The sequence below is a fragment of the Diaporthe amygdali genome (assembly GCF_026229845.1).
Source record: "Diaporthe amygdali strain CAA958 chromosome Unknown NODE_8_length_1307975_cov_65_857355, whole genome shotgun sequence".
In the NCBI taxonomy this organism is placed as follows: domain Eukaryota; kingdom Fungi; phylum Ascomycota; class Sordariomycetes; order Diaporthales; family Diaporthaceae; genus Diaporthe; species Diaporthe amygdali.
Genome location: NW_026517028.1, coordinates 1021244 through 1037160, shown reverse-complemented (window position 1 = coordinate 1037160; position 15917 = coordinate 1021244). Strand labels below are relative to the sequence as shown.

Sequence of the window (15917 nt, the reverse complement as noted above, 5' to 3'; positions counted from 1 at the left end):
AGGGCATCATCGATGGCGGGCCTGGACGCTCACCTGCATCTGCATATGCCTACGGCGATACTGTAACAGTTCAAGCACGCAATATAGCAGCTGTACCACAACTGTGTCGAGCTCACTGTCCAATTTCGTGATCTTGATTGCCTTCACCCAGACACCAATATTTAGATGTTGAGTCTAATTGTAGAGCTGAAAGTTGTCTTGAATCATGCTATCTGCTTGGGCGGAATAGTACGATAGGGTCCACTGCGGCAGAGGAGGCCCTTGAGAATGCGTGGTCCGTCATCGGGACAGCTAGGAGAATCTCATTGTCGAGTCACACCAGCCCATACATGCAGACTTATACGTGGAAAAAACCCACCGAAGTTGCAGGAAGTTGCAGAATCAAACTCCCACAGAGTCTGAATATCTGCTGAGAGCATAATCAAATCAAGTAGTCCCTGTCGAATTCCTGAGGTTCAACACCTCTTCTTCTGGGCTCTTGACCGACCACCGACACCAATTCAGTTTGTGTGAGCTGCGGTACCACCACATCTTGCAGCAGCCATGGCCTCTGAAGCCTTCGTCATCAAGGTGCCATGTTCCTCCGCGAACATTGGCCCGGGCTTTGACGTTATAGGCCTCGCCCTGTCCATGTACCTGGAGCTGCACGTCACCATCGACCGGTCCAAGTCCAAGTCCGAGTATCCTCTCAACTGCCGCGTCACCTATGAGGGCCAGGGAGAAGACTCGGGCGAGATCAGCCTCGACCCTGATGCGAATTTGTTGACTCGAGTGGCCCTCTACGTCCTGCGGTGCCACGAGCAGCGGTCTTTCCCGGTGGAGACCCATGTGCACATCAAGAACCCAATCCCTCTGGGCCGTGGTCTGGGGTCCTCAGGCGCTGCTGTCGTGGCCGGTGTACTGCTGGGCAAGCAGTGTGGTGGATTAGATCACCTCGATAACGACCGCCTATTTGACTACTGTCTCATGATCGGTGAGTCTTGACCAGATTCTAGCGTACCAGGGAACACATCTTGTTGACATTCACAATCACAGAGCGGCACCCCGACAATGTGGGCGCAGCACTGTACGGAGGCTTTGTGGGGACCTACTTGAAGCCACTGGCACCAGAGGACGTGGCACGTATCGAGATTCCCCTTGCTGAGGTCCTCCCTTCGCCGGCGGGCGGAGTTGATACCGGAGCCAGGCCCCCTGATCCGCCACGGGGCATCGGGCATCACATCAAGTTCCCCTGGGCAAAGGAAATCAAGGCTGTGGCCATCATCCCCGATTTCGAGGTTGCTACGGCAAAGGCGAGGGCTGTGCTGCCCGCACAGTATCCCCGTCCGGATGTGGTGAGTTTTGAGACAGCTACGATGGAGAGAGTTTGTGTTGCTAGCTGTGGATGCTGACTTCTAAACTAGACATTCAACCTGCAAAGAATAGCCCTACTGCCGGTGGCACTTGGCCAGTCGCCTCCGGACCCTGACCTGATCTACCTGGCGATGCAGGACAAGCTACACCAGCCCTACCGACAGACCCTGATTCCCGGGCTGACGGACATTGTCGAGTCCATGACACCAAGCTCGCAGCCCGGACTGCTCGGAGTGTGTCTGTCGGGCGCAGGGCCAACCATCCTGGCCCTGGCCACCAACAACTTCGAAGAAATCGCCGAGAGCATCATATCCCGCTTCAGGTCACAAAACATTCAGTGCACTTGGAAGTTGTTGGAGCCGGCCGAGGGCAGCCATGTCATCCGGAAGTAGCTTTTTGGAGACACTGGAAGGAAAGTAGGTTCGGAGGATTGGGCACTAGGCATTGGCAAGCGGGGCACATTTATCACTACGTGCCCCTGGTTGCTTTCATCAGCGGAGCAGTATTGGCTCAGCCTGATGGAATTTGAGCCGCCGCCGCCTGATCGAGACTTTGCCTAGAGCCAGTCAATACACGTAAGGTGAATATGAGAGGTTCCCAAAGCAGTAGTCGGCCAAATCGGAAGGCTTAACGGATTCGACCGCAGTCGAACTCGTCTGCCTGAGTGGCAGAGAGGTTAGGTAGTGAACCCAAGGGCCACGCAACTACGACACTGCATCCCTACCATGCGGTAGACTCGGAGTCGATAATACATACTAGTCTGTGTGCTTAGACTGGTGCGTACTGCATACCTGCTACTGTAGTTGGAGGGTCGTGACCACTCTCTTTGCATCTGATTGGTCGGGCACAGCTCCCACGGGGACCTGTGTGTGTGTGCTATTCATGTGCCCAGAATAAGCCGATGGCTATACCTGGCCAGACATATGGCTCTGAGCTCCGAGGCCCGGCTGTAAACAGACGTACAGGGCGACGGTAGCTATTAGACTATGTATACTATCCAAATATCCGAGCGTCTGGGGTATCTCGTTGGCTCTTCTCTCAGTGGGTGGCGAATGGTTCATGTTGCTGGTGGGTTACCTGGGTGTTTGTTTGTTGGCATTGCAGCTTGTTCGTGCGGTCCGGTCCACTCGAACGACGGCGCCGACGCAATGCAGGCACTGGGGTTCTAGGACGGTCGTCGTCTCCCTTGACCGCCTTTGTCGTCGAGGCCGAGAGACTTGGGGCGCCAGTGCTCAGCTGCCGGCGCTGAAAGTACCGGCCCAGCTCCCTGCCTGGGTCCCTAGGCCTTGAGTGGTCTGGCGTCTGGGTGGCTCCCTGGACCGGCAGGCAGGCGTAATTACAAGGAGCCGCCACACTCTAGGAGCGAGACTTGGAAGAGGGGCACGCCAAAGCACGCCAAACCCGGGAGAGTTGCTTGGAGGTGCTTGGACCAGCTCGGACCAGCTGGAACATCGCCAGCGGCATGCTGCAGCTGGGTATCCCTCCCTCCGCTGCCCGTACCGTTTGCCCCCTGCCTGCACTCTAGCTGCACTGCAAAACCTGGACTGCCCAACCTGACTCTTGTGTGTCTCGTCCAACTGCCATTTGATGCATGGGCAATGCACCCCATCCGTCCATCCACATTCACCCGTCGCCTTCTCCTCCGTCCATCCATCAGCCGCATACTCCATAATCCCTCCCACAACAACAAAGCGAAGAGGCACCACTCACAGCTGCGTGTCGCCGCTCCCTGCCTACCTAAGGTGGTAACCTGGTAGCCAAGTTCCGCCTGTCCACTCCACACTTCCATCATTGGGCCTTTACCCTCGAGCCCACCTCTGACCTGCGAGCGAAACTTCTCCGCTTCCGCCCTTCACCACTTTCCCTCGTCCCAACCTTCACGGCGGACCCGCTCAGCATCAGAATTCGCTCGTCCCCCGTCCTCGTCCTCGCCCTTGTCCTCGACGTCGACTCCCTCTCATCGACCAGCAAAACCTTCGCCATCTGATCAGCCATTTGTCTCATCTGCAGCAGAACCGGCATCACGACTTAAATTTACCCACCACAAATTCACATCAAGAGGCGGCTCGCCTGCGTCATCGGCAAGATGAACGTGCTGTTGCCGCAGCCACCTGTCTTCCCTCACCAACACGAAAACAACCGCCTCTCCCCTTCTCGATCTAGTATGTTGCCCTCCACTACTTGCTCAAACCGGTCCTTGCGGCTATGTCTCGAGTGGGAGTCGTTTGAGTCTCCATGACTCAAGTGGCATCTCCTCGAGACGGAAGGACTGAACTGCTGTTCAAACTCGTACATGACTACGCTCTTGGCGCTGACATTTAGCTCTTACTAGTGTCCCCCTTCGCCAACATGGCCTCCGCATCACGAAAGCGAAAGGCTTCTGATGAAGACGGTGATGAGATGAGCGTTTCGCCTCTCAGCTCTCCTGCCCCTCACCAGAGACAGCTCGCAAGACCGTCCAAGAAGAGCAGACTCCCCGAACCTCCCTCCCGGGCTCTGCCGTTACCACGACTTCTCGAGACCCTCGACAACAACCAGCTGCGGACCGTTCTCCAGAGGATATGCGAGCGACGGGCAGACATACAGGAGGAGGTCCTCAGCGGTGCTCCGCGCCCCTCTGCGGCGTCCACACTACAGGTCCTGGAGTCCTACCAACAAAAGCTCGCCGAGTCGATGCCATACGGCCACTCTAGCTCCGACTACGCATACTACCGGGTGAAGCAGCCACTGGCCGCTCTCGTCAGTGCCATCATGGATTTCACACCACAATACCTACCCCCAATCGAGAACCAGGCCGACGTATCACTCATGTACCTGGATGGTGTCACCAAGGTCGCACACTCGATGCCGAACTGGGACAGCCAAACATACAGACATCACAAAGACCACGTATACGACGAGATAGCCAAGGCGTGGGCACTGGTGATCACCGAGGCGGCGAAGCGTGGTGGCGGATTCGCTCTTCATAGGGACGGATGGGACCAGGTCCTGGCCAAGCACAACGAGCAGGCTGGCGGACGATTGCAACCAGCAGTGAACGCCCTGGCGAGCAATGTCGGATGGTCTGGCACGACTCAGAATCAGAACGCCCAGCCGGGCCCCTCGGATCAAAACTCGATCCTGGACCAGCTGTTGAATGGGTCCTACGGAGCTCCTGTTCGTGTCGGACCCTTCTAGTGGCGGAGGGCGATCCACTAGGGCCTGAAGCATGCAACCAAAGAAGCACCTTGGGCTGGCTAAAGATCCGACAAGAGCGAGGGGCGCAGCGTACGTGCTCGTAATCACTGTGCAGGAAGGGAGTATCATTTCATTTTGGCGTTAAGAGGGGTGGCATAGACACGGGGATCACACATCACGGCGGCGTTATTCATATGGTCTCCGCGTCATTTTGATATCCATTTCTTTCCTCAGTTGCCCGGCACGGGACTGATTCTGTACATCCGGTGGAAAGCATCATCGAGGAAGATATTTGACTGTTTTTCCTTTGTTGTAATCAACGAGGCATGGTAGTGAACAGTGCCGTCTGTCGGCATGCTGAATACAAATGCCCTGAAGACAAGCTGGAATTAGAATACGTGGTTATGGTCTGCGTAGACAGGACGGCCTACTGCAGAAAGAAAATAATTGGCCATAAGCACTTACGCGCGTACCTTACCATGTAGTTGAAGATGACGACTCTCTTCATCGTAGGATCATAAGTCATCACTGACCAAGCGGCCAGCGCCAGCTGACCAAGTCTGATCTATCATTGGCAGCGAGGTTATTGCTGTTTGATCAGCACGTGAGAGTTTGGAACATGTATCACGCAGGAGGCGAGCAGTCTTGTGGAAGAATGTTCGCCATGGAAAATCGCTATGAAAAGAAAATGCCCAGGATTTTGTTTGTTACTACGTGTTGCAGCGTATTGTAGCTTAACGATTGCAAAGAGAGAGGGGACCTCGGCTTAAGGATGTAGTCTAGTCTAACAAGAAAAAACCGGGTCACGTGCAGACGCGGTACCAGGCCATTACTGGGACAGGCAGCCAGGCACGTCTCTAGGCAGAGGGCGCGTCAACAACCAAGAGACAACTCTTGTGGCGTGAGAGTCACCCGTCCGCGAAACATCCCATTCTCCACCCAGACCAAGCCGATAGTAGTGGTTTGATCAGTGTGCATGTTGATTCAAAAAGTCCACCACGATGCCTGCGTAAGTATTCATCTACCACAACAGCTCGGAGCGCTGCCCGACGCGCCTCGCATGCCGCACGCGTCTCCGGTCTCGCGAGTTCCAACTGACTGACGCTTCCAACTTCTCGCCATGTAGCCCAGGCGACCAACACACCATAATCGCCAACCCTTTCGAGGAAGCCAAGCCTCGCGTCTCAGAATACACAGCTCAGGAAATAGCGACGCTGCAGTCCCGCCTCGAGAAACAACTCGGGCCCGAGTACCTGTCAGCACGCACGGGGCCTTCGGGGCAGAAGGTCCACTACATCGCCGCCGAGAAATGCATCGCCCTCGCCAATGAGGTCTTTGGATTCAATGGCTGGTCATCCATGATCAAGGAAGTGCAGGTGGACTTTGTTGACGAGCACCCCCAGACGCTCAAGATCTCCCTGGGATTGTCCGTCATTGTCCGCGTAACGCTTCGCGATGGAACATTCCATGAGGACATTGGCTACGGCCACATCGAGAACTGCAAAGGCAAGGCGGCGGCTTTCGAAAAGGCGAAGAAGGAGGGAACCACAGATGCCTTGAAGAGGGCGCTGAGGAATTTTGGCAACGTGCTGGGGAACTGCATTTACGACAAGGACTACCTGAAGAAGGTCACAAAGCTGAAGCTCGAGCCCAGCAAGGGTTGGGATGAGAGTGAGCTGCATCGACATGCAGATTTTACCAAGAAGGTTGAGATCAAGAAAGAGCCGTCTGCCCGAGATCTCGGTAGCGCAGGTTTGTTTAAAACCATCTACGTCGAAATCAACGCCGTCACTGACTCTACCTAGCATCTGCCGCTATCGAATCATTTGATGAGGACCTTCTTGGAGAGTTCGATGAGGTCGATTTCAACATGGTGGATGACGACCATCCTGACGAGGTTTCACTACCAGAAAGCGCGAAGCCCACTCCTCAGACCAACAACAGACCCAACCCACAAGCCATGCAGCCGCCTTCGAGACCTCTGTCAAGGTCACAATCAGCCGGTAACCCACCACGGCCACCCCAAACTCCCGTCCAAGGTCAACAGCATTCACGACCGGCGGCGCCGAACCACCCTGCTCAGAATGCTCCGCGACCACAACAACAAAACCAGCCCCGGCCTCAGGCCGGCGGCACTGTGCAAACCAACAAGTCAAGCAATAACGGCCCTCTTCAGACACCACCACAGGCGCCGAATGAGAGCTCAGGCAACGTGCAAGCAGTGGGATTCTTTTCCGCTCGCGCGGTCAAACAACTGGCTGGTCATAAAGACGACGAAGTAAAGCTGCCCACCGCACCCTCAGTCGCGCAGGTCTTCAATCCCCACGCGGAAACCCCCAATGTCCTCAAGACACCTGGGATCGATTACAGCCAAACGAAGCCCCTCGGCAGAGACTTGAAGCCCCAGCCACCAGTCCAGCGTGACGAGAACGGTAACATTATTGGAGGCGAAGACTCTGGCCCGCCGCCCTCTACCCCTAGCATGAACAACGGCTTCAACCGGGCCGGGCCTGCGCAGAGGGGCAACGTCGTCAACCCGCAGCTCAACCAGACGAGACGCATCGGGGCTCCGTTGGGCCCGGGCAGTCCCTTGGGCAACAGAGGTCAGTACCGCCCGCCGACGTTCAAGAGGCCCCCGCCCGGTGAGGGCAACAACGGTGGTGCCGGTGGAGGTGGTGCGAGACCCGCGCTGGCTGAGGTTTCGACGAATGGCACGGCCAGTGTCGCTGCCGCGGGAGGAGGGGTTGGTGGCATTGGCGGTGATCCCAAGAGGCAGAAGATTGGCTGATTATCGCGAGCGCCAGGCTAAAATTGTGTTGTGTTTTTGCTGATGGGCGTTGATAAATACAAGGAATGCCCGTGTGAGCAGAGATGTTACAGGGCATCACGAGAAGACCTCACGTATTTGGGCGCTTCGGAGTTTGTCAGCGGGACCGGCACGAAATTGAGTGTCCGAGGAGAAATGTCGTTAGGCTCACTGGACGCAGGCTGCTTGATGCTTGCTACTCGTTTATAGGATCACGACTATGAGACTAGAATCCTTGAATCTTGACAGTATACCCTCCTTTGTGCTGGCTAGTGGAGCTGGTGGAAGGAATATTGCTCTCCCTTGTCCTGCAGACTTGATTCTTCACTGCTGTCCTTGCCTGGTTGCCTGTACTCCCCTTTCGTCAGATTGTCTGAAGAATGATAAGGATGGCGGTAGTGAGTGCCTGCTTGGGTTTTCCTGCTTTATTCCCATGGCCCAACATGATACATGAAGTGTAACGGGTATCGCCCAAGGTTGGCTTTACTCGAGCAACATGTGATGCTCTGCAGACATATGCTATGGTCGTTTAGTGTGTATGCTCAGGTCCTTTCCATGGCCATGACCAGCCTGCTATTGTTCGGTTTGTGTGTCTTCTTTCAATCATGCTGGTATTGCACAGTCAACAGACCTTTGCAGACACGGTCTTTCTCTTGAGAGCTACAAATATTGTTTAACGAACAGTGTGCACAAACGACCGAAGCTTATATGGCCTTGCAAACAATTGAGCTCTAAGGCAATGGGAAAGTAGCTTAGCTGGGTAGAGCGGCTTGCAAGGCCCCGGGGGGTCTGGTCCTTGAGGCTGGGCCGGTGCGGCCTTGTGAGTTGGCCTGCGTTCGAATCGCAGCTTTCCCACATTTCTTTTTTCTGCTTTTTGTGCCGGTTTGCTATAAAGTGTGTAGCGATCCAGGATCGGGATGGGCTTGATTTGTGTGTCTTGATTTGTTGAATGCTTCGAGACCTTTTCACATCGAAGTAAGTCAACAAACTGTTTCCACAAGTACATTCAATCTAATGTAGGATCAACAGTCGCTCCCAAAAGCAGGGTGAAAATCAGGAAAACGAAGAATGATAGAGAAAAGAGTCTGAACATGCACTCTGGTCTACATGACACGTACAGCTCGAGGTATGGAGTGTTGGGAGCACTGAGACGCCGGAATGCTTTCATTCCCCGCTTGTCACCATCTCAGACTCGGGGACGCAACCCTGAGAGTCACAAGACCTGTCATAACCCGCGTATGACTTTTTGTCTTTGTTTCTGTTCGAAGAATCTCAAATTGTGAGTCTCCTACCTCGTCACTGGCAATCTGGACTTTTGCCCATTCTGAGGAGTCCTCTTCACATACACTATTGGAACAAAATCGCCACACTCTCACAAATCGCAAAACTTCATTGCGAACTCCCCTATGGCTCCTACCTCCCTAAATAAACCAAGAGCGTATCCTAGAACATATCTGAAAACTTCTCCCACAGAAGGACATCCTACAGAAGGTTACCCTTGAAGAGGGTATCTCAAAAGAGGTTGTCCCAAAGGGATCTTCCGTTACGGGTGGTGATGCTATAAGAGAATCTTCTAGAGTTGGCATCCCCTAAGAGACTTTTTTTTAATAACGCACTCCTTTGATTCACCTTATTCTGTATGAATATTTTGGTTGTAAAACGGACACCCGAGATTAAGCTCGTGGTCATTATTGAAGGTTTTGAGCCACTCGCATGTGCACAATTCTTAAATTTGTTTGCGTTGGGGGGGCCGGGGACGAAGAACAGTTATAAAACAGAGTTAGAGCTGTTAATCAGAGCGAGCAAAAGGTTGACAGAGTGTTTCGGTAGATTTAGTTACACTACAGTCAGCTATTGGGAGTGTCCATTCTCAGCTGTGGCTTCCGGTTCCTCAAGGATGTAGATCTATAGGTCCCTTAGGAGCTCAGTATACAGCCTTTCATTTTCCCTCACATAGAGGTCGAAGATGCTGCCAGAAAGAGGGCCGTGGCATCAACATGATCCTCGGTATTGGTGATGTGTAGAGAGGACACTCTAATAAGAAAATGAACAGATGACTGAAGTTCAATAGATCAGTTGACTCCCAGGATTTACAATACCAATCATCCCGCGTTTCTTGTCCTCATGTCGGGGAATGGGCGACTTACCGCATCACTACGTAGCACACATCACACAATTGCTCACGCAAAGTAGTCTTTCACTCGTAGATTTTCCCCTTTCGGTTCGGGCGACTATTCGAGGATGATTCCGATATCAACTTGCTTCTTATCGGTTATGCGCGCACGCCATGCTGACTGCCAGCCGAGACATGCATGAGGTTCTGGGCCAGCTTCGGCAACCTGTCCCTTCAGTCTATTCATCTGTTCCCTGCAAGATCACCGCAGGAGAGCCTTGACGCCAAGCATCTCCCTCGCAACTTTTGCTCCGTCCCTCAGCTCGCTTAAGTCACACAATCAATCAAGCGACCTCTTTTTCGCCGATCAGGAAAGCACGACGTCAACACATCCTCTTGAAGACCTGTTATACAGCTGTCTTCGAACGACTTCCTTGGCTACCCTCAATCTCGGCGTGAGCAGATTCCAACCACAATAATTATATCATCACGGGGCATAGCACATGACGACTAGCTAATGCTGTCCACGGTTGAACCCTTCGTTGCCAGCGTTGCACATGACCAAGCAGCCGACGGGCGTCAGCTAGAGTGAAAGTCGTGTAGCAAACGAAAAGGAATGCTACCTCTGCATTAAGCAGAAGGGCTGGTGTGGGACATATAGATGGTTGCACTGCATCTGCAGAAGCCGCGAGCGTGTGCAAAAGCAAGGTCGCGAGGCTTACCGGACGGGTGATCGGAGAAGCATTCCCTGCTCCCGGTGGGTGCTTCAAAGAAGGCGATTGCACGAAAGTGTGGTGTGAAACGGCAACCTCTTGTACCGAGGATCCTTCGGCAGTGACATTCTAGAACAAGAACAAGCCGCGGTGAATCGACCCGCCGGGAGGAGCAAGGATGGTGGGACGCTTAACTCACGCGTCTGGGATGCTCGCTTCGACCAACATTGAAGGATACACAATTCAAGCGAGCCGGGCCGGCACATTGAAGGCATCGTTGAACAGGGCCGGTTCCGCTCGTCTTATCCGAATCCATTGGGGACACAGGCGTCCAGGATCTGTTGTTCTCAGTGCCGTTTATACTCATCCTTTCCGTCAAACCCCTGCCTCAGCGAAGGGAGTCTTGACTTTCTCCCGTGTGGACTGTTCTACGCCATCATTTTCAATGACAGGCTGACCTCTTGCCTCGAACCAGGAGACGGTAGACAACCGAGTCCCGCGGTACCACTGTGATTTACACCGCTTTAGGGCAAACTGTTCCACAGCATATTCACAGAGCTAAAGAATGCGTGGTGCGCATGCAAGCACCCACGTATTCTCTTACCGATAGTCAAATTGGCAGACAGAACTTGGAAGTTGGCGGGCGGGGCTCTGTTTCGACGTGTCAGAGTTTCGAGCCCTTCCGTTGGCTTCGGCGGGTGCTTCCAACATGCGGCTTGTGCCTCGGCGCGGATAGCTGCAGGAACCCCCAGGTAGCGCGCTGCACCTGATCGACTTTTCGATGCTGCGAGATAGAGGCATGCGCACTTCTACTAGACTGGAGTGCATGGGCCTGCCCGAGCGGGCCATCGCTGGGGACAGTCTGGGACGTAGCCATCACGTGGGTGAGCTCGAGTAGAAACAAGGCATCCGAGACATCTCGGAAGGCATCTTGGATAGCGTTGACACGTCTCGAGATTTGTGGTGTTTGAGGTGCTGCTCAACATTCCGACCCGGGCAGCCTAGATTGAAGGTCTATTAAGATCTGATGAGATTTATTGCTCTTCATCTCCCGCATATCATGACATCTGCACATTGTGTCCCACAGACTTGATGCCAGAAGACCTTCTTCATACTTATAATTCGACGCGGAGGGCATCCATAAAGTGTGCCTCATTTTGTCGCCGCCTGATAACCTGCCGTGTGAGGCAGCCTCAGCCCAAGTGCAATTGACTCGGATATGCGGTCACTTGAACAATTTATGGTACCACCTTGGCCCTTGTATGGTGGGTAGCTGTGTGAGGTTGTGACAAATCACCAGCTAGATGGGGCACAATGAAGATGTTTATTTAAGGAGCTGCTCCTTATAAAAATCAATCCCTTGCTTTTGTAATCAGCAAGTAGCCGTCTGGGCTTCTCGGTAATCGAGTGTGACTTGACACTTCTATTTAAACGGACCAAATTCCTCATATTACCCCAGGTAGACGAGATCCTCGCAGACTCTCCTTGAAGATCGAAAAGTCCAGCTACGCCGAATCCCATATAAGAGCTGTTCCTGCTCATTTGTATTGAAAACAACAACATCTTACTCCCTGGCCTGCCGAGAATGTCCGACGAATATTTTGCTGGCAACGCCCCAAAGCTTCCATCCACCGGAGATTACACCTGCGGATGCGTTGGTGGAAATCATCCTGTGGAGTGCTCGAATTGCCGGGGAAGTGTTTGGACATACGGGAAATTGGGCGGAAAGTAGGTTGCTGCTTATAATCCTTTTCATAGCTGCTCGTCTAACGTTGAGGTCGTCCTAGACCGTGTCCTACCTGTAATGGGAGTGGCACACAAGTAAGCAAGAGTCCTAGGCACATGAGCTCTTTTGGACTATTTCAAAGGCCGAACCGCTGGTCATAGCCTTTCGAAACAACACCGCATAGCCTTTCGCCTGTTGATGGCCCTGATCAGAGGGAGTTGCAGTTAATTTGAGGCATTGCAGTGGGTCAGATGCCCAAACGGATGTGCCCAGGTCGGCACTGTCACCACCTCTTCGAGAGCCTACCGCGGACAGCCAACGTCTGGCAGTAGCTCATCGACAAGGCCGTCGAGGGAACACCATACGGCTTCGCGTCGGGAATAGAAACATCCAAGCAGAGGAAGATGTCTCTGATGAGGTGGACGAGCAGTCAGAACGTCAAGTTCCAGGGTGGAAATGGCTGTGTTGTCTACAAGCGATACATGTGAGACGGATGCGATGTGACATCCGAGTTTCCTCTTTCGCACCCGTGAATCTTTCAGCCCACGCCACAGTGCTACGTGGTTGCTCGCTTCGAGGACTCGCTTCGAGAACAGTTGGTTGGAAGCGTGGTCTCACCCCTCTCCTTCATCGCCATGTTTTGTGAAGCGGATTCCTGTCTGCACTAAGCACCCGAGGTCCCATGTATTCAAGTTTCGTGGAGGATTCTTGTGAAATGAACAGAAGAAGATCTTAGATATCTATACGGTCCCGTGAGCTACGAATGTACTGGAACAATGCAAGTCTTTGTATTCGTGAAGCGAAGGCCATGAAAGATTTTCGATCGAGACAACGACTGCCGATCTTTTGAGTATTCTGAGTTAGAATAGAACATGGTCGCCGAACTGGGCGCCGTTAATTGCTCGCCGACACACACTTCCTAGATAATTCAGGTCACCTGGTTCTGCAGGACCAGTGCCAACCGGCTGATTACGAATGGTATGCGTCTAGATGTGCACTTGTGCTGTGGGCTGCATCGTGTTGTGCCGACGTATGCATAGATTTTACCAGCAGACTGGATCCCATGCAATTACCCATTCCTCCCTTGCCAAAGTGACCACATTCTCGAGCATTTGCGGACCATTTTTGGATGGAGACGCATGCAGAATACGAGCGCAACGCACCCTCCTTCACGGGGATGTCGGAAGAATGGTCATGCACTGCTGTCAATCACTGCGTTGTGTGACAAACAAGTCCCGTCCTGCCGCCCTTCATAGTACATGTGAAGTCACAAGCATCTTTTGCGGAAGATCAGCAGCAGGCCCGCACTGAACTCTGACTATTGCCAATGCAGTTGCATTAATCAGAGGGTAGGGCGCGAAAGGCAGAAAAGGAAACCAAATAAGAGAGAAACTCTGGAAGGGGCCTAATGGCATAGTTCAGACAGAAGCTACAGAGGGCACAAGGTCGGTTTAGTCTGAAGCCGTCATATTCGAGCAGATGGAGTAGCGAAGGCAGAGCCACTCAGCGTGACAGCTCCACATAATGACTTGCATACGTGTACTGCAATTCTTGTCGGGGAAACGCGATTTGCGCAATGGCGCTACAGCGTGGTCAACCAAATTCGGGAGAATGGTCATCGTTCAGGAATACAGTAAGCCTATTGTCGCCTGTCGAGGCTCATTCCATGAAATGTACCAAGAATTTAGCCGCCGCTATCTTCCTTGCGCAAACTCGCAAAACATTAGTTGACGCAATCTCGGGTAGAAACCAGAAGTCCTGAAGGATCCAGCTAGGAAGATCATCTCCAACGTTGAGCACATGGCACAGAGTCCTTTACAAACGCGACAAATGCGCTATTGACGCAAAGAGTACAAGCAAGCAATCCCGTCTCAGCCGACGCATACATCAAAGAAAATACTAAGATGTATTGAGTCGGTCTCTGAGGTCAAATCAAGCGCCAAAGATGGATAAATGTGCCAACAGATCAGTTCAAGTGACTACAATGCATGGCAATACCTCCGTACGTAAGCGTGCAAAGATTCCAAAAGCTTTAATTCTCTGGGTCACGAAAGCAGTGACTCGACCGAGCCGTGACCCTTTGGCTGTACAAATTATAAGTTTCCGAGTAAAAATGTAAGATGTTGATACTTCTTGTGCTAAGGGTCCAGATCAAGCGCCAGGATGCTGGCTCGTTTGAAATTCGAATGCTGCTTCTATCAATGTAAGGCTTGAGCGATTGAGGAGTTACAATTCGAGTCACTATAGCCAATTTGAACATACGCAAGTAACAATCAGAGTAGGAGTAGGTACATAGCAGTAACTTGTTCAATTGGTAGCATACAAATCCCTAAAGAGATCTAGATCCGAAGCTATGGTCAAGACGAAGACGTTAGGCTGAGGTGAATACTATCAATGGACTTAAACTACCTGTGCGCACAATACAAAGTAGACTTGCCCAGAATTGTAAGAGCTGTAGCTGAGCCCAGCTGGTGGGACGGTCCCCGCTGAAACGTCACTAGGGGCCGACCTGGGGTTGAGCCTCACAAACGACATTGCCCCACTAAGGCTTCATCCGACCTGAAGCTCCGACAAGCTGCAGGCACATTTAACAGTCCCTTCGCCGAGGTTGTCTCGAGCCCATGATGGACAGACAGTGTCCTTGAGACAACATGTCGGTCATTCTCTGCACTGGTAAGCAATTCCTGCGCCCCGCTTGGGCTTCCGCCTCTCACTCAATGGCGCGACCGTTAGGCTGACCTGCCGCCTTTCTAGCTGGCTACGACCATACCATACGGTAAGCCCACCACCGACTTCACGCCCGCCTCTCTCTCCGCCTCGGCACCGGAGCGCTGGCTGACTGTTGCGACTGATCCCTTTAGGTTCTGGGAGGCCCTCTCAGGCATCTGTTCGCGCACGATCCAGCACCCCGACTCGCAGGTCAACCGCCTGTGCATCTCGCCCGACAAGCGCTTCCTCGCCGCCGCCGGCCACCACACGGTCAAGCTCTTCGACATCAAGTCGACCAACCCGAACCCGTTGCTCACCTTCGAGGGCCACACAGGCAACATCACCGGCGTCGCCTTCCACTGCGAGGGCAAATGGATGGTCACTAGCTCTGAGGACGGCACCGTCAAGATCTGGGAGACGCGCAGCGGCACCATCCAGCGCAGCTACAACCACGGCAGCCCGGCCAACGACGTCGTCATACACCCCAACCAGGGCGAGATCATCAGCTGCGACAGGTCCGGCAGCGTCAGGGTCTGGGACCTCGCCGAGAACAGCTGCTCCCACCAGCTGATACCCGAGGAGGACGTGTCCGTGTCGAGCGTCACGGTCGCGACCGACGGCACCCTGCTGTGCGCCGCCAACAACAATGTATGTCGTACCCCACCCGCCACCTTTTCTCGACAACCGAGCTCTCTAGATTTTTACTTGCTAACCTCGGACTTCAGGGCAACGTCTTCGTCTGGTCCCTGATCCAGACCTTCGACCGAACCGAGCTGCAGCCCATCACGCAGTTCTCGGCGCACAAGGAGTACATCACGCGCATCCTGCTGTCGCCCGACGTCAAGAAGCTGGCGACCTGCTCCGCCGACCACACCGCCAAGATCTGGGAGGTCGACATCGACGAGGCCGCCCGCCCGGACGAGAGCGGCTTCCCGCGCGCCTTCCCCCTCGAGGCCACCCTGACCGGCCACCAGAGGTGGGTCTGGGACTGCGCCTTCAGCGCCGACTCGGCCTACCTGGTGACGGCCTGCTCCGACCACTACGCGCGCCTGTGGGAGCTGCACAGCCAGCAGATCATCCGGCAGTATAACGGACATCACCGGGGTGCGGTATGTGTGGCTCTGAATGATTATTCGGAGGCGAGGTAGGAGGGTTTTCGGAGTCAACTGAATGGGTGCAGTACGTCTTGAAAGGAAGCGCAGGTTGATCAATGGCCCCGTTAAATGGAAGGGCCCATCTAGAGGACCTGTGAGCCGAAGCTCACTCTCTGAGCTTGGAGGTTTGGTGCTATGTGCAAGGTTCGGGTTGAACCATCGCATG

At 53.6% G+C, this 15917-nt stretch overlaps 4 protein-coding genes across 4 annotated transcripts; all 4 read left to right on the top strand.

The window, feature by feature from the left end:
• Positions 1–543: 543 nt before the first annotated feature.
• J7T55_013557 (homoserine kinase) lies at positions 544–1745 on the top strand (the record flags this gene model as incomplete). Its single annotated transcript, XM_053141363.1, has 3 exons — positions 544–973; positions 1036–1334; positions 1404–1745. The coding sequence occupies 3 exons, from the start codon at positions 544–546 to the stop codon at positions 1743–1745; spliced, it is 1071 nt and encodes a 356-aa protein (XP_052995897.1).
• A 1957-nt stretch (positions 1746–3702) lies between these two features.
• On the top strand, positions 3703–4530 carry J7T55_013556 (tethering factor for nuclear proteasome sts1; the record flags this gene model as incomplete). The annotated part of the gene is made up of 1 exon (XM_053141362.1): positions 3703–4530. One exon carries the CDS (start codon positions 3703–3705, stop codon positions 4528–4530), a length of 828 nt encoding a protein of 275 aa, XP_052995896.1.
• A 1001-nt stretch (positions 4531–5531) lies between these two features.
• J7T55_013555 (recombination protein rad52) lies at positions 5532–7318 on the top strand (the record flags this gene model as incomplete). The annotated part of the gene is made up of 3 exons (XM_053141361.1): positions 5532–5539; positions 5657–6282; positions 6336–7318. The coding sequence occupies 3 exons, from the start codon at positions 5532–5534 to the stop codon at positions 7316–7318; spliced, it is 1617 nt and encodes a 538-aa protein (XP_052995895.1).
• Positions 7319–14539: 7221 nt separating this feature from the next.
• Positions 14540–15745, top strand: J7T55_013554 (wd-repeat protein pop3; the record flags this gene model as incomplete). Its single annotated transcript, XM_053141360.1, has 4 exons — positions 14540–14561; positions 14643–14664; positions 14750–15245; positions 15323–15745. The coding sequence occupies 4 exons, from the start codon at positions 14540–14542 to the stop codon at positions 15743–15745; spliced, it is 963 nt and encodes a 320-aa protein (XP_052995894.1).
• Between the last annotated feature and the right edge of the window lie 172 nt (positions 15746–15917).